Consider the following 22,817-nt stretch of genomic DNA (forward strand, 5'->3'; position numbering starts at 1 on the left):
CCTGGACGAACTACTCATCTTTGGTCCGTCAGCCGCTCAGGTAGATACCCAAAGTGCAATTTAAGTCCTGCAGAAGTTAGGCTGGCTGGCGAGTGTGGCAAAATCTTCCCTGGTACCGGCTCAGGTCCAAACCTACCATTGGCTATTGGGTAGATTCACAGGCCCAAAAGCTCTTTCTCCCAAGGGAGAAGGTGGAGAAACTAGTTGCAGCCGTAAGAAGGCTGATAGATGCCCCTGTGTGTTCCACGAGAGATATTCTCAGGATCCGGGACTCAAGTCAGCCAGCATCCTAGCAGTTGCTTGGGCGCAACTGCATTCCAGAGACCTCTAAGTTTTCCACCTTTCCTCTTGGGATAAAAGGAACGAATCTCTAGATGACATTTTTGTCATAACCCCTCAGGTAAAATCTTTTCTGAAGCGGTGGTCAGTCCCAGACAATCTGTAAAAAGTTGACCACGGACGCAAGTGCTTGGGGTTGGAGACCCTACCTAGAAAAAGCCAAGGCACAGCACCTGGGACAAGGGGGTAGCTAGATCCTCTTCCATCCTCAGGGAGCTCAGAGCAGTGGGCGAAGCCTTAAGGCCTTCGAAGGGAGAGTCTTGGGCAAAGAAATCCAGATTTGCTCAAACAACACCATGGTGGTAGCCTACCTAAACCACCAGGGGGGAACCAGATCTAAAGCCCTTCTGGACTTCGCAAAGGAGATTTTGAGCTGGACTGAGGACAGGGTACTCTCGCTGTCAGCAGTCTACATAAAAGAGGCAGACAATCAGGAAGCAGACTTCCTCAGTCACCAACCTGTCAGACAGGGAGACTGGGAGCTGAATTCCAAGGTATTCCAGGCATTAGTCCAAAAATTTGGCCACCAAGAAATAGACCTCTTTGCCAGTTTCAAAACACGAAGGTAAAGAAGTTCTCCCTCTCTCAGGAAAGAGAGTAGGAGGTCCTGGATACCCTATCCCAGGAATGGAAGTTCAAATTGGCTTAGGCCTTACCTCCTCTGACCCTGATTTCTTGAGTCATTCAAAAACTCTTTGGTGACCATGGATAGGACTACCCCGGTCTCTAAAGATAGTTTCCTGCCTTGGGACCTAACCAGGGTTCTAGAAGCATTATCTAGACACCCCTTTGAACCCATGGAAGAGGTTCTTCTTAAGTTTAAAATTAGCCTTCCTGCTGGCAATTGCCACAGCTAGAAGGGTAGGAGACCTACAGGGTCTCTGCAATAAAGAACCTTTTTTGTTGGTCCTGCCAGACAGGATCACCCTCAGACCAGATCCTTGCTATCTGCCCAACGTGTCATCAGCCTTCCATAGGACACAGGTAATAAACCTACCATCCTTTTGTGACAACCCTAAAAATGAGGGGTAAAAGAGATTCCATTGCTTAAGTGTAAGGAGATGCCTCCTCTCTTATCCAGAAAGGGTTAAGGATTTTAGGAGATCCAAACGCCTCTTAATCATTTTTTCTGGACCAAGGAATGGACTTCAGGCCTCAAAATCCTCAGTCTCTAGGTCGATAAGGCAAGCCATTTGGAGTCCAGTGGCCCTAAATGAATTAAATAAAAATAATACAGAGATCTGTTGGAGATGTCTTAAGGATAGGGGAATCATGACACATGTATGGGTGTCATATGGTGAGGGATTTCTTGTACAAGATATTCAAAATATATCGGAAAGTCTATTTGGTCGAAAAGCATCAATATAAGCTTATCGCTCCTCACATTGCCCTGTCCTTTTATTTCATGATCACATTTTTTATTGCTGTATGCCGGTTTTTAGAAATAAACAACCCCATTGTTTGACCTACACTATGTGGAAGCAATATTTTTCTTCACATACCATCCGGATGAGAGTGGCCCTGCTGTCCAGTTGATCTACATTCAAGATCCAGCTTCGGTGCTTTTTTCCATCTGCGGTTTGTTTGAAGTTCATCTACTACATCCCCGGATTCAATTCCTGAGGTCCTGGACCCTTTGGAGTTTCGGGTATTTGCCGATTGCGGCATCCTGCTTGTATGACTCTGTCGTTGACATTTGAGTCCAGCTGTTCCAGTAAGAGCATACACACACTCTTGTTGATGATGCACCATCTTTGATGTTTTCCATACCGGACAGTGTTTGGTTCATTCCTCCTTTGATCCATTATCCTTTGGTTGACGTATAGGCTCCTTCTCATTATATTATTTCCATGTTGGATAGTGCCATATATTTTTTCACTTTTTGATTGATCATTATTTAGTGGTTGATGCATAGGTTTTTTTCAACAGATTTTTTCATTGATTGGACTTTTTAGTTTCACATGTCACTTATGTATATTTGATATATGATTAATCGTCACCATTTTTCATTATTTCACCTATATATAACAATTTGTGTCCACTTGTTAGCACTACATCAATTATCACATTGAAATGCAACCAAATTTAAATGTTTTGATATTATCTATAATACCAGGGTCAGTAAAATCAATAAAAACGGATATCGTTCACCACATAACAGCTGCCAGAACAGTAATAGCCTGAAGTTGGGGAAAAACAAAAAGTCCTACAATATTGGAGTGGGTTTGTTAATTGAGTGAAATACAATATATGGGAGGACAAATACATAGAGAAAAGAATACAAGGAATCAAAGGCCAAAAATATCGCAACAATGGGAGGAATTTCAGTCCTTGGCATATATGATGCAATATTTATGAAAGGGAATACACCACCCTAGGGAGAGATACTTTTTTTTTGTGTGTTGTGTTTTGCATTAATGTTGTTGGAGGATCGGAATAGATGATAGTAATCAGGTTCTGCGTAAAGGACATGGGAAAAGATATAGAAAAGATGGAGTTAAATAGAAATTATGGACCTTTGTAAGGGACATAGGATGACATGTATAGTTATAGTAGTAAAGCATGTGAATGTATTTGTATAAATTGTTTATAAAACGAATAGAAAAGGATTGAAAACAAAATCCTCAGTCTCTAGGTGGATGAGGCAAGTAATTTCTGTAGCAAAAGCTCAGGTATCCCTGCATCAGAAAAGTTGAAAGCACACTCAACTAGAGCCCTGGCAACCTCGTGGGCCAAAAAATCAGGAGACTCCTAGCAGCAAATTCGTAATGCAGCCACCTGGTCCAGCCAAGACACCTTCCTGAAGCACTACCAAGTGAGGTCCTATCGCAGCAAGACCTAGGCTTAGGTTGAAAGGTGCTACAGGCAGTGGTCCCACCCTAAGGTAGGCCTGCAGATTACTTGATTATCTTATGTGTTGCTGTCCTGGAAGGTGAGGTGAGTAAACCGATGGTTACTTACCGATAAAGGTATTTCTACGAACCTTGCAGGATGGCATGCCTACTTCCCGCCCTGTTATGAGTTGGAGGAAAGAGTGTACACAATAGGTGGTAAGTGCCTAAAGACCCCTTGTGAATCGGTTGGAGAATTATTTTACAACTGAGGGACAAGGGGGAAGGTGGAGCCTTTTAACAGCTGTGAACTGACTGTGTTTCCTGTAGGGAGGAGCCTATCATCTCTCATGTGTTGCCGTCCTCGAAGGTTCGTAGAAATAATGTTATCGGTAAGTAACCATCGATTTTCTTTTCTTCACTTTTCTATACTCCAGTCTCTGTATTCCAGCTGATGGTAATGAGAACATCAATATGAACAGATGCACACAGACAGATCTTCCCTTTGTGGTTGAACCTTTATAACCCAGCAACAAAACTAGCTACGCTTGACTGACCTGTGTTATCTACCTATATCATTTACCATAAGGGATGCATGCATTCTGCCACATTAGAGCAGCCATTCTCAACCAGGGTTCAGTTGAATCCTAAGCTTTCCTCCAGAGGTTGGCTAGAGATTCCTTGAGCTCAGATAGTTCCAGGTCCCGTGCCATTTGCCAGTACCAGGACACTGATGATCTCTTTAGCTATAAGGATATGGGGCATTCTGACTACCACTGTAAGCTAAGTGTTTTTTTCACTGGCCGCCAATGTAGGGGTCATCCCCCCCCACCCCCCAAAAGAAAAAGAGAAAATGTAGATTTTCCATTTGAGTACGCTTATGCCAAATGGGTTAAATACAGAATGTAATTTAGCGACATTCTTGGAAATGTAACTAGTAAGGATTTGATAAACATACTGGGGCCCCTATGACATTTGAAGGGGAAAATGTATTCTATTTTATTTGTGTGATTGCTTTTCCTTTTTTTGTTCTTATTTACTGTTTTGGATCTTATGTTCTAGTCTCTGTTTTCTTTGTCTTATAGATGTAAATAAAAAATGGCTGTTTAAATGTATCTTTATGATTCAGAACATACTCTGTCTATGCGATGTATCTGTGATGTGATGAGTGTTTATCTGAGGAGTGTGTGCTGAGTACATCTTGTAGTTATATGCAAGAATAACAGGACGAGATTGGGTATTTAAGACACCAGCTCCTAACCCCTCCTTGCTCTGAAGAAGCTTGTGCTCATTGGCAGGCGAAACACGTCAATATGATGTCATCACTGTGGTCGGAGAGCTGCTTACACAGACACCCATGCTAATACCATAGCCAGTGGATAAGGATCCACACTAGCTGGGGAACAACGAAGTGCTTATGTGGCTGAAATACCTGCATTAATACAGGACTGACAGACACTGTGGAGGCGAGGGTGTCCTCTCTCAGACAGTGAGTAAAAATACTACCCTTCGTGGTTTGGAAGTGACTGTCTTCATGAACTTCCTCCTGTCCTTCCTGAGTGTATCCAGTGACACCTGATCTGCCCGTGCATTTCCCGATTTGCAGACAGCTGATTGCGGTGTGTCCCTATACCTCTGGGGAGGACTTTATTGTCTGCACCATCTGACCTTGTGCAGTTCCACCCTTTCACAGCATAATCATACTATTAATCTAGCAGCAGTGATCTATCCAGGCTCCAATCTTTTTGCACTGGCTGCCAATGTAGGGCGCATTTCTCCCACTGACCTTTGATTTTAGCAGGGTTTCCTTGAGACCTGAAAATAAGCCTCCTCTTGGGTAAAAAGGTTGTGAGGCTGCATTAGAGCATAATTGGGCCAATGTGGAAATGCTGAGATCTATTTCAGGAAGATGAGTAGTAAGTGGTAAGCATTAAAGGGTAAGCAGCTTTTAATAACAACTTTATACTGCGTGATATGCATTGCATAGCAGAAACCTTAATGACCTGTCCATGCGCAACAACTATTTTTGTTTCTGGTGTACATAAGTGCCTGCTTCCTTCATCCATTCCTTGCTAAAACCAGCTTGTAGGATTCATCCACCACTCTTTCTGCATGGTTATTTCACCAGCAGTTGCTATAGTTTTTCAACCCCAAATCCAATCCGTGCCCAATTCTTGTAGACTGTAATGTCTCCAAAATACGCCCCTTTTTTAACTGTTGAAACCAGTAAGATAATTATTCACTCCCTTGTTCTCTCTTGCCTTTTACTCTTGTACCTCTCTCCTCATAGGCCTACCTATTCGCAGGCCATCTATCCCATCTTCAATAATGGCTGCTGCCAGACTCATCCAACTTACCAAATGTTCAGTGTCTGCCTCCCCTCTCTGTCAATCCCTCAACTGTCTTCCCATTGCCCAATTATTAAAATTCAAAATATTACCAATAACATACAAAGCCTTTTACAGTGCTGCCTTGAGCATCATCACTAATCTTGCTTCTAATTATCACTCATTGTCTTATCCACTCCTTCCAAGACCACCTGCTCTCTAGCTCCCTTGTCTTCCCCTCCCATGCTCATCTACAGGACTTCTCCAGAGCCTTTCCCATCCTCTTGAACTCCATAGCCCAATCTGTCCGACAATCTCCTACTCTGTCCACTTTTAGGCAATCCCTGAAAGCTCATCTCATTAGGGAAGCCTATCCTGCATTCGGCTAATAACCAAATCTTTAATTTCTCTCATCAGTTCATCCCTCTCAGTAATTACATTTTGTTTTACCAGCCCCTACCTATTAGTTTGTAAGCTCCCAGGAACAGGGCCCTCCTAAACCTCTTGTATTGAATTGTAATGTTGCTGTATTGTCTCTCTTTATAATGTAAAACGATGTGCGCAAACTGTTGGCACTATATAAGTCCTGTATTATAAAAATGAATAGAGTTGGGTAGGATCACATTGTTTTTTGTACATTTTTATATATAAACTAATAATCCTGTGGTATAGTAGTGATAGCTGCATTGAGGGGCAAGGCTTGTCATCAGATTTCCTAAACGTTAAATCAGAAAATACATTATTTGGACCTGCTTTTTAAGGTCATCATCGATTGTAATTGACTGTGCTTTTTAGGCTCAGAAACATTCAACTTAAGAGTGTCAAACTCCAGGCTATCGCAAACAATGCATTGAAACCCCTTATCTGTGTGTATATATACACAAAATGCACTCAATCAAAAAAGTTAGTTAAAAGAAACAATCTAACTGGTTAACTTAAAGTAATAAGCAAGAAGTCTTTCTTTTCACAGAATTTAAATTTTAGTGCATACAAAGGCCTACATTAAATTAAAAATTGTTAAAACATGTAAAAGAACGTCAGTGGGCTGTTATAAGGCATTTTCTGGACTACAATTCGAAATACTTTTCATCTTGATTATTGGTATGATGACATTTAGAGAAAATAAAGCACCTGGTGCTTTACTATTGTATCCTACATATCAAAATAATTTGGGGTATTCATTATGAAAAAAATCTTTGAACATAAATTGGATTTGGTCAGTAGTTAAGAGGAAGCCTATCAGCCTGTTTAAATAAAAATGTAAACGGGCTTTATCTTCTATTTTATAGTCTTCGTATACTAATTGTGTTTCTTGTGCACAAAACCATTGCTTGCGTTCATTAAGTCCTTGTGATATCCATTTTTCAGATCTAAGCTGGCTGCTGTTCTATTAGGATCGGATTTTGACGATTTCTTGTATGTCTAAAAAAAAAAGAGAGAAGGAAAAGGAAGCCTGTAATATTTGTACAATTTGTTTTATAATGCACTCTGCAATTTTTTTTACCAATGTTACCAAGTTTTACTTTTTACCAATGTACACCACTTGCAAATCTTCCCTGCCAGCTAGAGAGAAATAATTGATCCCATGCAGATTTTGTAAGTTTGCCTACTTACAAAGAAACTAAGGGTCTATAATTTTTATCATAGGTGTATTTTAAATGAGACAAAATATCAAGCAAAATCCAGAAAAAAACACGATACAAATGTTATAAATTGAGTTGCAGTTCAGTGAGTAAAATAGGTATTTGATCCGCAAGCAAAACCTGACTTAGTACTTGGAGAAACCCTTATTGGCAAGCACAGAGGTAAGACGTTTCCTGTAGTTAGTGACCAGGTTTGCGCACATCTCAGGAGGGATTTTGGTCCACTCTTCTTTACAGATCTCTAAACCCTTAAGGTTTCTTGGCTGTCGCTTGGCAACTTGAAGTTTCAGCTCCCTCTTTTTTCTATAGGATTAAGGCCTCGAGACTGGCTAGGCCACGCCATGACCCTAATGTGGTTCTTCTTGAGCCACTCCTTTGTTGTCTTGGTGGTATGTTTTGGGTCATTGGCATGCTGAAAGACCCATCCATGACCCATTTTCTGTGTTCTAGCTGAGGAAAGAAGGTTCTCATTTAAGGTTTTACAATACTTGGTCCTTCAGTGTGGCAAAGTCGGTCTGTACCTCTACCAGAGAAACAGCCCCAAAGCATAATGTTTCCACCTCCATGCTGGACTGTAGAGATGGTATTTTTAGGGTCATAGTCAGCATTTTTCTTCCTCCAAACATGACTCGGGCACATGTACAGTCATGCCAGTAAACATCTAAATAATTCAGAGAAGGATGGGAGAAAGTGCTGTGGTCAGATGAGACCAAAATTGAGCTCTTTGGCATTAACTCAACTTGCCATGTTTAGAGAAAGAAAAGACTACGACTCTAAGAAAACCTTCCCTACAGGTAGGGAAACATGATTCTTTGGGGCTCTTTCTCTCCTAAAGGTACAGGCCGATTTTCCTGCATTGAGGGGCCAATGGATGGGGCCATGTATTGTAAAATCTTGGATGAGAACCTTCTTCCCTCAGCAAGAACACTGAAGATGGGTCTTCCAGCATGACAATGGCCCAAAACATACCGCCAAGGCAACACAAAGGAGTGGCTCAAGAAGAAGCACATTAAGTCATGGAGTGGTCTAGTCAGTCTCCAGACCTAAATTCTATAGAAAATTTATGGAGGCAGCTGAAACTTTGAGTAGCCAAGAGACAGCCAAGAAACCTTTTTAGATGTAGATCTGTATTGCATCTAAATTTAGATTTAGAAAAGATCTGTAAAGAGGAGTGGACCAAAATCCCTCCTGAGATGTGTGCCAAACAGCTTACCTCTGTGCTTGTCAACAAGGGTTTCTCCACCAAGTACTAATCATGTTTTACTCATGGATCAAATACTTATTTTACTCACTGAACTCACTTTATGGCATTTGTTTCATGTGTTTTCTCTGGATTTTTGGTTGATTTTCTGTCCCTATCATTTAAAATACACCTATGATAAATGACAGACTCATAATTTCTGCTCTCTGTTGTTGCGTTATAGTGTATGGTAGCTGGAGTAATTTACATTGTAAAGAATACAAGCACTAAACTCATTGGTGCCAATAATGCTTAGGGGTTGATTTACTAAAACTGGAGCGTGCAAAATCTGGTGCAGCTGTGCATGGTAGCCAATCAGCTTCTAACTTCAGCTTGTTCAATTCAGTTGACAAAAAACCTGGAAGCTGATTGATTTATATGCAGAGCAGCAACACTTTGCACTTTCCAGTTTTAGTAAATCAACCCCTGACTATTTAAAATCTGCAGGTAATATTTTATTATGGTGAGGATTTTTGTGTGCTGCTGGAAATGCTTCATGTACCACTTTTAGTACATCTGGACTGGCAGTACATTCAAGTGAACAGACTGACTTAACACAACACACTGGGCTTAAAAATTGCCAGTTCTTTTGGCAGAAACAAGATCGTTTTTGTACAGGTGTTTAGGAGTGTTTAGCATTTTTTTGCTGCCAAAAAACCCCTCTGAAAAATGCACACCAGCTTTTTTTCTGCCTCTAAGCCTAGGTTCACATTGGAGCACCGATTCCCAAAAGTAGTTCCTTTACTACTTTTTGGTGACTTCGGAGGGTGATTTGTATAAACATCTGTGTAGGAAACCACACAGAAGACAGCTTGGGGAGACAGCACTGGGAGAGATGGCGTTGGGAGAAGATGGCTCGGGGAGAAGACAGCTCGGAGCTATTTTTTTTAATAAAAGACTTGTCAAAAACCAGCTTTTTTTTTTTTTTTTTTACATTTCACTGCTTTTTTGGTGAATGGGTAGGGGCAAGTAGACAACCACCGGCCAGGGTTGTCAGGAACAGGCCCTTGTCCCCATCAACATAGGGGGCAAGGTGCTTTGGGTTGGGGGGGGGGGCTCAGAGCTCTCCTGCCCCAAAGCACCCACCCCTCCATGTTGAGGGCATGTGGGTTAAGGAGAAGGGAGGGGGGGGGGGCGCTCGCTTGTCCCCTTTCTTTGTGAATTTTAATTTTATTATTATTATTTTTTTTTGCCGGAAATTATTATTTTTTTTAACATTCAGCTTTCAGCGGGCAAGCCTGCTGACAGGTGATGACTCATTGGTTGTTAAGGACGCCGCCTTCAGCAACGGGCTATATATAGTGAATCAAAAAACGCAGTACCTAATCCTTTGTTGAAGCACCTTTTGATTTTATTACAGCACAGTCTTTTTGGGTATGAGTCTATCAGAATGGCACATCTTGACTTGGCAATATTTGCCCACTCTTTGCAAAAACACTCCAAATCTGTCAGATTGCGAGGACATCTCCTGTGCACAGCCCTCTTCAGATCCCCCCCCCCCCCCCCCACAGATTTTCAATAGGATTCAGGTCTGGGCTCTGTCTGGGCCATTCCAAAACTTCTTGTTCTGGTGAAGCCATTCTTTTGTTGATTTGGATGTATGCTTTGGGTCGTTGTCATGCTGAAAGATGACGTTTCTCTTCTAGCAGAAGCCTGAAGGTTTTGTGCCAATATTGACTTGTATTTGGAACTGTTCATAATTCTCTCTACCTTGCCTAAGGCCACTTTTGGTAATGTGCAGTTTTTAGTTTTTTTGTCAAACATATCTTATATGGAATTATGGCCAAAATGTTCAACCTTGATTTCATCAGACCACAACACATTTTCCCACATGCTTTTGGGAGACTTCAGATGTGTTTTTGCATAATTTAGTCGGGCTTAGATGTTTTTCTTCAGAAGGAAAAGGCTTCTGTCTTGCCACTCTCTACCCCATAGCCCAGACATATGAAGAATACAGGAGATTGTTGTCACATGTACCACACAGTCAGTACTTGCCACATATTCCTGCAGCTCCTTTAATGCTGCTGTAGGCCTCTTGGCAGCCTCCCTAACCAGTTTTCTTCTCATCTTTTCATCAATTTTGATGAGACGTCTAGTTCTTTTAATGTGACTGTTGTGCCATATTTACTCCACTTGATGACTGTCTTCACTGTGTTTCATGGTCTAATGCCTGGGAAATAATTTTTTACCCTTCTTCTGACTGATACCTTTTAACAATGAGATCCCTCTGATGCTCTGGAAGCTCTCTGCGAACCATGGCTTTTGCTATAGGATGCGACTAAGAAAATGTCAGGTAAGACCTACTAAAACAGCTCAACTTTATTTAGGGTTAATCAGAGGCACTTTAAATGAAGGCAGGTGTGTACTGACTCCCATTTAACATGAGTTTGAATGTGATTACTTAATTCTGAACACAGAAACATCCCCAGTTAGAAGAGGGTGCGCACATTTATGCAACCAGATTTTTTTATTTTTAACCCCCTCCCCCCAAAAAAAAAAAAGATTTCAGTTTGTGCACTGTGCAATTGAGTTGTACAGATTATAGGTCACATTAAAGGTTGAAAAGGTTCTGAAATTATTTGTTTGTCTCATTTTTTTAACGTCATGGAAACCTGACATTTTAACAGGGGTAGATGTTTTATATCCACTGTATACTGCCCCATAGACTCACTGGCAGTAATTCACATTAAATAATAAAATATAATCCACTGACTGGATATCACACTTTTTTTTTATTCCTCAAATTTGTGGTTTTAACTTCCGTTCTCTTGTTTCTTCCCTGAAGGGCCTGGTATGGACCTGGGGGGGAACCACTCTCTATTTTTTTCACACATTTTTTGCCGCCAAATATTTATTTAAATTTTTACATTCAGCCTTCATGCAGGTCTATTCTGAGTCTGGGAGCCAGAAGCACTTGAGCCAGATATGGCCAGGCAACTGGCATTTTCAGATGAAGACTAGAAATGGCAGCCCAACTAATTGTCTCATGACAAGACGACTGTCATACAAAGGTGTTTGTGCTTTGCATCTAACAAATTTAATAAGCATTTCTAAAGATCTGAAATTAAGTCTTAACTTTTTTGATTTTGATCAAGTGGATCTATGATGAGTTGTGCTTTGGTTTTGCCATGTCTTACCTTTAGATAAAAGTTTACAAATAATATGACCAATGTAGTCATATAGGATGACTGGAATATTAGACATCCAAAAGGAAACCCACAGGGTTTAACCACCGCACTGAGCGTGTGAGAGATGGTGAGCACAAACTGAATCTGAAAAACAGACAAAACGACATCATCATTTGCTCTACATCATTCTAGTATTCATTCGTTGCAGTAATTCTTGTAACAACAAGGGGCAACTTTATAAATTTCACCAAACATTCACTGGTGTTGAATCACTGAGTATTAAAAAGGATGCATCAGGAATATTTACTAGCAGTGAATGGTTACAGTCAGATTAATTGCTTCATTGTTTTATTAATATACTTCTGATGCTGCGTACACACGGTCGGGATTTTGGCCAGTCAAAGACCGATGAGAGCTTTTCGTCGGAAAATGCGGCTGTGTGTATGCTCCATCGGAATTTTGCTGGCCGAATTTCCGCCAACAAAAGATTCAGAGCATGTTCCAGACGGAAAAAGTTCTGATTGTGTGTATGCAATTCCGACACGCAAAAACTCATGCATGCTCAGATTCAACTAGGAGACGGTAGTTATTGGCTACTGAAAACATTAAAGCATTACTCACAAACACAGCACTTAAGAAGTGCGGGATCAGGACTATATAGGGGGAAGGAGTCGCAGTAGCAGCGTCATCCCGCGAGCATCTTGTCGTTTCTATGCATCCTGAGCCCACACTGCTTAAGTGCTGCGTTTGTGAGTAACGTTCTAATGGGGAAATACACCGTTTTGTTATACAGAGAGCACTAGATTTTTCCTTTTCTATTCCTATGTGCACCGGACCCCATTGAGGGAGTTTGTACTGGCTGGTATCCATCCAATCAGCCCGGAGGCAGCACATAAGGAATAGGAGTTCCATGACCAGCTGATCCATTTGTATCCCAGAGAGGGAACCTGCTTTTTCTGACCTTCTGGTGAAACAGGGGTCAGAACATGAGGTGAGTGGCTAGGATATTGAGGTGGAGGCGAGCACTTGCATTGTCAACATTTATGCACTGGTGGTGTGTTGTGTGTTTTTGTGCAAAAGACTCTGAGGATTATATTTGTGCATTTGGACTCTTATTTTTATTCAATTCCTTTTTTTTTTTTTTTAGTGTGTGGACTTTATCTTTATTGTCTATTGTTCACTATTCCCATTTAGGGAACACGTATATTTCATTATTGTGTATTGTTCACTATTCCCAGTTAGGGGACACGAATATTCTATTGTGCACTCAGTATCTTGCTAGCAAGTTAATAATTTATTCTCATGTAAGGATTTATTGGTAGTTATCTAGGAAGCGCAACACTGTTTTGTTATGTATGTTATGATATCAGCTAATATTTTGCTATTGTTCATAGTACTTTTAGGTTCTTTCCCTTCACTGTGAAGAAGCGGGTGTTCAGGCGAAATGCGCTGAGATATATATATTTCCCCATCTGGATATCCCCAATGTAGAAAGGCTTTTGTTTTTAAGTCAGCGTGTCAGCTCTGTGGTTGAGCACCTGCTATTTATCATATATACATATCTGTATGTTGTAATTACTTGATGTGGGATACCGTTGGGGAATTATTGTATTGTGATGGAGGAATTTTTGAACATTCCTGTAGCAGCTTGTTCATTGTTTTATCTATACCTATGTTTTTATTTTATTGTGAAATTGTGTAGTAAATTTGTATTTTTAATTGTGCTATGTCTGGGAACCTTTAAAAATTCATTCCTAGTACAATTTTCAATGACGGGACTGGGAAGAGTGCATAGAGATAGACTTGCTTAAAGGGTTGCTGTCTAAAGAAATTCTACTCTGGTAGTGTTGGAATTATTTGTTTTTAGTGTATGGACATTACCTACCAGCTGGGCCTGAGTAAGATACTTCTTCCACCAGAGGTATTTGTGCATGGATGGAATAACTGATAGGCCATAGTAGGAATACATGAGAACATGGATGAAACTGTTCAGGGTAGGTCCAAAGAAACCTGTATTAGCATTTGAAGGAAACGGAGACATATTATAGAAAATGCTATACAAGAAATAACAGAGTCTAAAACAGTGTTTTACTAAAGTAATACGTTTGATTGTGATACAATTACCTGGAAAGTAAAAAAAAAAAAAAAGTCAGAATTACTGTTATATATTAGACTACTATCTAGGTAAGAGGCACTATTTATTTGCATACTACAAAGAATAATGTGCAGTATCACACAACTTTCAATTAATCCAATTTCAGCAGTGTAGCCAGGCTAAAAAATAGCTACTTCTGCCTCGGTGCCATGTTTTTTTACCTCCTCTCTTCTCTAGAATACATATAACAAATGGATTGATGATGAAAGTTCTTTGAAATATTCCAAAACTGCATGGTCTGTCTAATCTGGACTTATGTTGTAAACCAGGGTTGTTCCATTATAATTCATAGAGGTCCTGTAATTTGAATTTGCTTCTAGCAGAGGTCCAAGTACCCCCCTTACATCGGGTGTCCCCATCACAGTGCCATACCTTTTAGTGACGGGCAGGGAAAAGGCAGGAGCTGAGAGGAAGAGCAGGCTGCATGACTTGACACTTCCATCCACCTGTGATGCTGGAGGCAGGGCACACGCATGACGTCTTTGGTTATTATGATACTGAGGTTCTAACAACTAATCACTGCAGAGTGGGGGGGAACCTATGCTGCAGCCTGGCTGGTGGCCCAGATAGAACTCCCCCTCCCATCTGGGTCTGGACCATGGTCCACATTTTAGTGATACCTGCTGTAAGGCCCTGTTCACACTGACATTAAAAGGAGTTTGTGAAAAGTTAAAAATGTGCCCCAAACTCCAAGTAAAGCAGCCTGCAATTGATAATATGGACAGCACAAAGTGTTTGTCAACATTATCAAGACATGAAGAGTTTGCTTTGTGTTGCTGTGCTTCAAAAATGGAACTTCATGTGGAATTTAGAAGGAGTTGAAGCATCTCGACTCCTTCTTTGGTAATGCACCATAAACATACCGGTATGTGCTTGTAGAGCAGTGATTCTCAAACAGTGTGCAGTGGGAGTTTTGAAAAATATTTATAATTGCTAGAGTTTTGAAATCTTAAACATATTGAAAAATGTAATGATAAATCAATGTTGCAAAAGTTAAAAAAAGTAACATTATATATATATAAATGCAATTTCTGTTGAGTCGGCCATTCATTGGTTCCTTATGTAATGCAATACTTGTGCGAGATCTCGGGAGAACTTGATCACTCTAATTATATTATAATAATAGAGGCCGTTCCATTCTAACTTTGATGCTTATAAATAACATTTATTCATTGTTTAGCAATGGAGAAATACTTAATCAAGTCTGCAACTCTGAAAGAGAAACTGTTAAATGAAAAGCAAGATAGCAAGTGAAAGTACAAAGAAGATTACAAGCGCTTCAATCTGATTTGCACTCGAAAGCAGGCACATCCTTCCCCAGAAACTTAAAAATAAATATATATGTAAAAATAAATATGTTGTCCTCCCCAAAAAATTTTAAATCTTTTGAGGTATGCCGTGAAGATGTTTAGATCTTTTTGGTGTGCCACAAGACAAAAAAGTTTGAGAAACACTGTTGTAGAGAGTTTGCAATTTGTGAAATGTTTGCAGAGTGTTAGGCCTTATTCATAGTAGCCATGAAAAAACCTAGGCATCTGGGGGTGCATTGTTAATGCTTGTCAAATGTGCATAGGGCATTTAGGGATGATTTTTTAACTCCCCTTTTAAAGCGCGTTAAACGTGGTGCAAAGTCAACTAAATACTTGCATAAACACTATAGGCATGTTTGTTTAGCGTCAGTATTTTTAGCAAGTATGAACAAGCCATAAAGGAAAAGGAGGTTGGTCCAACTATCTGACACTCTTGTGCGGCATACCCAATAGCAGGTAAAAAACGCAATTCACAAAACATGGTGGTGCAAAGAGAATGGAGGTGTAATATTTGTTGTTGGAATATATGATTCCCCCGTGGCTACAAAGTAACACAATCCCAAACACCATCTAGGTTGTGCAATTCTGTAGGACAGAAATGGATTTAGGGAACCCTGGGAGAAGTTTACCAAGTTGATACGGTAGTGGTATATAGCATGGTGTGGCTACACTAAACAAAATGCATGCCATTTCATTTAAATAAATTAACAAAACATTCAAGATTCTTTTCACAGTATTCATCCAATCCCCAAAATGTGTCCATATATCAGTCTCTGCTTCATCCCTCCATTCCTTGAAGTTTAGTATATGGGAACAAGTACCAGAAGAACATGTGCTTATTCTGCAGGAAGTTCACAGCATCACAGGAGACCATTGTAGATTTGGTTGAGCCCCCAGGAGACTGAGTTTTCCAGGTGCCCCCCCCCCCCTTTTTTTTTATATATTTTTTTTCAACAAGCATACAGGCAAAGCGAGAAACATAACATAACACAAAGGAGTCTTTACATCCTAGCATTTACCAGAAAAGTGTGATTTACAGAGTGAATAACAACAAGTGCATCAAGGGTCAGCTGTAATCTAAGATTAGTCACTTACTTTGACTGTATTGCTTAATTTTCAATAAATGATCTATATTATTTTAAGTGTTCCCTCATTTGGGAGATTTCCCCTTATTTCCTGTTCTGTTTATTTCTCTGTAGAAGAGATTTCCCCTTGACTTCCTATCTAGTTCACTGGCGGCAGAAGTAAACACTTAAGAGGTTAACACCTTTCCCACTCAAAATTGACTGGAGCTGTCCAGCTCAATGATTTACCTGTGCCATGGGGGACAGCCACCACGAGACCAGTCTCTGTTCTTCCACATTAGTGGTCTGGAGACTGCGGCTCTTTGCTTGCTTTTATTCAGTCTTTGAGCTATTATACCCCCCACTGTCAGTAACAGTGGGACAGAGTTCTTGACAGTTGGGCACCATTCCTCCCATACCAATGATGGGGCACTATTCCTCCCACTGACACCAATGATAAGGCACTATTCCTCCCATTGATACCAATGATGGGGCACTATTCCTCCCACAGACACCAATCGTAGGGCACCTATACTCCCCCCCCCCCCCCCTAATACCAATGATAAGGAATTGTTTTTTGCCACTGACACCAGGACATTTTCTTCTCCCACTGGCCACGGTCCAGCCCCCTTAAAGTTTGAAGGACAATAAACTGGCTCTTTGTTTATAAAGTTTGGATATCCCTGCTCTAGATCAATATTCCACTGACAGTTCATTGTGCAGCATCTAAGAAGACTCTGCTCTGCAGTGCTGATGAGTAGCCTTGGTGTACCGGACATGTGCCGAGTCCACAGAACACCAGGGGCACAAAGAAAGAGACGAGCTCAAGCTCCCAGGGGACAACCAAAATACTGAGTGACTCCTAAGTTTCCTGGGGACTTGACAGGTCTGTGGTTTAGAAAGGGAAAATAGTTTTGGATAGTTTTCTATATGTTGTTTCGTATCTCTATGCTGGAATGTATGTTGGAGTGTAAACTTGGTGTGCTGGAGTTCAGATCTGGTTAAAAGTCAGTGTTGTTTTTTGGGGAGCAAACCTAACCGATTTCTCCCCTTACCATTCCACTTCCTCTGTGTACAGGAAATATATGACTAGTATGTGGTGGAACATTAACAACTAGGAAACGGTGTCAAACTCCTACTAGGACAGGTAGGCCAGTGGTTTTGTACATGGTTAATGTTGAGCATCACTTGGCAATGTTCTCTCCTTTATTATAGTTTCTTATTAAACTGTGTATTAAACCTCTTCTAATATTTTATATTTATAGCAAACACATTTGTGGACAAACCCCAATTATTTACTAGTTCTACAGCAATGGTGTCAAGACTTTATTAGATTTTTACTTAAGCTGGATTTTTTTTTAGCCATAAAATCTGTGTAATCAACATGTCTTAATTGGATTAATTAGATCATCTTGGGTCAAGCTTTCTCAACTTCTTACAATGACGTAACCATTTACAGTGCCTGTGTTTAATGCCTTCTTGTATGCTTGCTCGTTTTAAATCTGAACTCTTCGTAAACATTCAAATTGCATAACTGTCTCTGGCTGCTTCTCCCTCCCCCAGTCTAAGCTTTGCTGTACAGGGACTGCAAGAGGTTGAAACCAAGTAAAATGTAGTCACTTACACTGCTTGCACTTAAAAATACATTTAGTGGTATACTAATGGATTAAAAAGCTGCATTCATTTCTGCCATTTATATCAGCCTCTGGGGTACGTTTTTTTATTTTAAACACACATGAACTTTAATGTCATCCCAGTCTTAGTCTGTAGGGTTCAATATTGAGTTGGCCCACCATTTGCAACTATAACAGCTCCAACTCTTCTGGGAAGGTTGTCCACAAGGTTTAGGAGTGCGTCTATGGGAATGTTTGACCATTCTTCCAGAAAGAGAATTTGTGAGGTCAGGCATGGATTTGGACTAGAAGGCCTCTGTGTAGGCCAGTTAAGTTCCTCTACCTCAAACTCGCTCATCCATGTCTTTAGGGACCTTGCTTTGTGCACTGGTCCAAATCATTTGGTAGAGGGGGGATTATGATGCAGGGTTGTTTTTTCAGGGGTTGGGCTTGGCCCCTTAGTTCCAGTGAAGGGAACTCTTAAGGCGTACCTAACCATTTTGGACAATTTCATGCTCCCAACTTTGTGGAACAGTTTGGGGATGGCCCCTTCCTGTTCCAACATGACTGCGCACCAGTGCACAAACAAGGTCCATAAAGACAAAGATTAGCGTGTTTGGGGTGGAGGAACTTGACTAGCCTGCACTAGTCCTGGCCTCAACCCAATAGAAAACCTTTGGGATGAATTAGAGCAGGGAATGTGAACCAGGCCTTCTCTCCAACATCAGTGCCTGACCTCACAAATGTGCTTCTGAAAGAATAGTCAAACATTCCCATAGGCACACTCCTAAACCTTGTGGACAGCCTTCCCAGAGGAGTTGAAGCCGCTATAGCTGCAAAGGGTGATTCAACTCAATATTGGACCCTACATATGAAGGTTGGGATGCCATTAAAGTTGATGTGCGTGTACAGGCTGGCGTCTCAATACTAAAATAAAATAGTGTAAAACCGATTACACAGTTTATGCTACTGCAAGTCTCATATAAATTTCTCATTTTGTTTTAGCTTAACACTTACTTTGTCCACATGGAATCCAGTTGAGAACACACCACCATATATTGAACATAGTGGCATGGTGATAAACGTGGAGGAAAGTGATTTGGCTATTCTTTTTCCGTAAAACAAAGAAAATGGTGTCCATAAATTCAATTGCTTTGGAAAAATAATACCACCACAGCACTTTGGCCACCTGTAAAGTAAGATGAACACGTGATCTTTATATGCAACACATTAAAAAAACCTTTGGTGGAAATTAACACTTCCATTACTCAAGTATGTAAAGTTAGGGCTACCTTTAAATTCCGCTAGATCATCTGTTTCAAACACAGGCTTCCCTTCCCAAAAATATTCAGGGCCCAATCAGACCTATCTGGTCTGTTGTGCTGCATTAGGGCATGCACGTCACAGCATGTTGCGTTAAGGCAACAAATGTATTTGGGCTGCCAAAGCACCACAGCAGTCCTGAAATTTGATGCAGCACACAAATAATGTATGGTAGTACATTATCATGCATTGTAGTGTGCTGCAATGCAGGTGTTTTGGAGGTGCATGGTTTTAGTTCATTGGTGAGCCCTTAAAAATGAATGGCCTCCTCCGCCCACATCTTGGAAGTGACGTCGCCCCTTGCATTTGCAGAGCAGGGTGATACAGTGTATTAGTGGATTTTAAACAGTATACACAGTAAAAGAAAAACGTAAAAAATTGAAAAGTAAAACATGGTTGTTAAGTAGTGGGAAGCCACTATGTCCTTAGCGACCGAGTCATCAGCTGTCAGTGGGATTCCCCGCTGCCAGCTGAATGTAAAGAAAATAATTTCTGGCATTAAAAGTAAAAAAAAAAATCACAGAAAAAAAACGGCATGGGGTCCCCCCAATCCATACAAGGCCCTTCGTATAAAGCCAACCCAAAGCAGAGTACACACTTTAGAATTTTTTGGTTTAATTGCTCTGGTGTGTTTTATGGAGCAGTAGGCCACTGAAGTGTTTTTATGTGCTCCTAAGATCTTTGGTATGGTTTGTGATCACTTCAGACATTCCAGAATAAAACCGCTATTTAGCCATAATCAGACTTTCAATTGTAAAATTCTCCAAGAGGGTTTCCCATCATAGTTAGATTTATTTTCTTCTCCAGAACTGTTCTGAAGGATGACTGAGGAAAACGAGCGTTTGCCCTTGCCCAATAACTACCTTTCTGGGAATCTTCAAGGACAGCTCACACTTTATTCCAATTTTGATACCAAAAAGATGTTATTTGGTGACATTTTGCACATGTCTGTTGTTTATCTCTCCCGTTTTAGCTAAGTGGAACCATCTTTTCACTGCTGTCCTACAATATTCCCAACAAAGAACTTAGCAGATAAGTATTTGTTTTATACAATATACACCGACCAGCCATAACTTTGCCCATGCGCCCAATATTGAGAAAGTCCCACCTTTGCTGCCAAAACAGCCCTGACCCATCAAGGCATGGACTCTATACTAGACCACTGAAGGTATGCTCTGGTAGCTGACACCAAGCCTACAGTAGCAAATCATTTAAGGCCTGTAAGTTGCGAGGTGGGGCTTTTATATATTGGACTTGTTTTTTCAGCACATCCCACAGATGGATATCTGGGGAATTTGGAGGCCAAGTCAACTCCCCAAACTCGCTATGTTCCTCAAACCATTCTTGAACCATATTTGCATTGTGGCAGGGTGCATTATCCTGCTCAAAGAGGATACTGCCATCAGGGAATACCGTTTCCATTAAGGGGTGTACTTGGTCAGCAATAATGTTTGGGTAGGTGGTGTGTGTCAAGTAACATTCACATGGATGCAGTTTACCCAACATTGCCCAAAGCATCACAGTGCCTCCACCAGCTTGTCTCCTGCCATATTGCATCCTGGTGCCAACTTTTCCCCAGGTAAGAAAAGCAGACAACACCTGACCAGCCACATGATGTGAAAAAAAATTTGATTAATTGGACCAGGCCACCTTCTTCCTTTGCTTTGTGGTCCAGTTCTGATGCTCACGTGGTCATTGTAGGCCCTTCTGGCTGTGGACTCAGCATGCACACCCTGACTGGTCTGTGGCTACACAGCCCCATCCCAAACAAACTATGATGCCCATTTTTCTGCTTTCAGCTCATCAACTTCAGGGACAACAGTTTACTTGCTGCCTAAAATATTCCACCAACCAGATGTAGTAACGAGATATTCAATGTAATTCATGAAACCTGTTAGTGGACATAATGTTATGGCTGATCAGCATATGTTGTATGCTATTAGGTAAACTTGTGTTGAGTCAATTTATGACAGCCCGGAGGCTTCTCATCTTGCTATGTCCAGACCATGTCTTACCCGCACATCTGCTTCTCCCGAACTGTCTAAGTTCTGACATTGTAAGTTGTAGCCTCCTTCCCATGTAGAAAGAATAAGCTGTAAAAAGATAAATATAGTTTGTGCTTTTGTATCAAAATACAAATAGACGATACAATTTTAAAATATGTGAACCATTTTAAGAGAATACAAAATAAAATCACATCTGCACTGATGAAGTGGACAGGAAACACATTTTTACAAACCTTACTAGCATATTTTCCATAGTGGGAGCTTATTTCTGCTACCAATGACAAATATACTGATTTTGTATCTAGAATGTATTTTTCTTCTTTTTGATACATATAAAAATGCATAGAGCATCACCCATTTTCAGAGCTCTAAAATTTGGCTCGGACTGTAAAATAAAGACGTTATTTATAACTGACATTTAAACAGAAAAATATTTTAAAAAAATCAATTCCAGCACTTATTTTAAAGTGTCAGTAAACCCCCCCTATCGTTTTCAGCCAAGGAAGCTGCCATCTTTGCCTCTGTTTAAACTACAACTGCCAAGATGCTGCACATGTGGCATGTGCCGTAAATCAAACTGTTTTATGGATGGGTTTACTTCCACTTTAATGCAGGGGTCTCAAACTCAATTTACCTGGGGGCCGCTGGAGGTAGATTCTGGGTAAGGCTGGGCCGCATCAAGTTTTCCACAAAAACCTTTAGGGTGGGCACGCACCTGTCTGGTTTATAAAAATAGCACTCCTCCACTCTGCTGTGCCCCCCTGTATATTTCTTGCCCTGTATGCTAATACTGAGCATCAAGGAGGAAGAGACGCCGGATTTTCTCAATGGGCGTCTCCTTCTCCATGTGCCTCAATCCAATCACAGTGAGAGTCACAGCCAGGAAGAAAAAAACTCCTTGTCTGTGACACTCTTTGATGTGATTGGATCACAACACAGCCAGGGAGAAGGAGACGCCCATTGAGAAACCCCTGCGTCTCCTCCTCCCATGCAGGGCCTCCAATGGCAGAACGTCCTGTCGCCTGAACGGGAAAGAGAAGAAAAAAAGTGAGGCGTGGAGAGCGTGACTGACAGGCTGGTACTTGCCTCTCCGTGTCCCTCCCATCGAAGAAGATGAAGTCGCCGCTCTGAACGCACTTGGTGCAGGTCAGCGTCCGGCGGTGTTACACAGCGGGCAGCGCTCCACCGCCACTTACTCCCCCTGGTGAGACGCCGAGGTACTGTACTTGGCGGTGGAGCGCTGCCCGCTGTGTAACATCGCCGGAGGCTGACCTGCACCAAGTGCGTTCAGAGCGGCGACTTCATCTTCTTCAAGTACCGGAGGGAAGGTGGCTAAGTGCTTTTCCAGGCGGGGGGCCGCAAAATATTGTCCCGCGGGCCGCAGTTGGCCCGCGGGCCGCGAGTTTGAGACCCCTGCTTTAATGTGATTGAACCCCTTCCCAATATTGACCACTAGAGGGACTATTTGTGTAAGATATGTCAATAGTATAGCTTTAAAGTAGTTATAAAACCTGAAATTTTTTTTTTCCTTAAAGAATTCCTTGCAAAAATGTAAATGTTTAGGCATCAGTATCTCCCTCACCCCCCCATTATTTACCTGAACCCTGAATCGATTCAGCACTGTGCCTGTCTGCAGCTCTTCTCTCCCCTTACCTCCTGCTCTCACAGATTTGCTGAGGCAGCAGGAGCCATTGTGACAAAAGAACAGGAGGCGGTGCCAAGCCATGCTGGCTGTGTCTATGGACACAGGCAGCCCAGCTTGGAATTGAGTAGGCAAGTGTGCCCCCAGAGCAAGTGGCTTGCTCTGGGGGCACACTCAGAAGATGAGGAGTCAAGAG

The 22,817-nt window shown here is 41.3% G+C and overlaps 1 protein-coding gene across 1 annotated transcript in view; it reads right to left on the reverse strand.

Annotated features, from left to right (window-relative positions):
• Positions 1 to 6,454: 6,454 nt before the first annotated feature.
• The window catches only part of ELOVL2 (ELOVL fatty acid elongase 2), a 157,113-nt gene continuing 140,750 nt past the window's right edge, over positions 6,455 to 22,817 (reverse strand). Inside the window, exons 4-8 of the mRNA XM_077492190.1 lie at positions 20,989 to 21,066; positions 18,668 to 18,839; positions 13,394 to 13,518; positions 11,518 to 11,652; positions 6,455 to 6,919 (exon numbers count right to left, since the gene is read on the reverse strand). Of these exons, the coding sequence (XP_077348316.1) occupies positions 6,797 to 6,919; positions 11,518 to 11,652; positions 13,394 to 13,518; positions 18,668 to 18,839; positions 20,989 to 21,066 (633 nt within the window). The 3' untranslated portion in view covers positions 6,455 to 6,796. The remainder of the gene's footprint in view (positions 6,920 to 11,517; positions 11,653 to 13,393; positions 13,519 to 18,667; positions 18,840 to 20,988; positions 21,067 to 22,817) is intronic.

The sequence above is a fragment of the Lithobates pipiens genome, unplaced genomic scaffold (assembly GCF_037356315.1).
Source record: "Lithobates pipiens isolate NorthernLeopardFrog02 unplaced genomic scaffold, aLitPip1_a1.2 Scaffold_19, whole genome shotgun sequence".
NCBI lineage: Eukaryota > Metazoa > Chordata > Amphibia > Anura > Ranidae > Lithobates > Lithobates pipiens.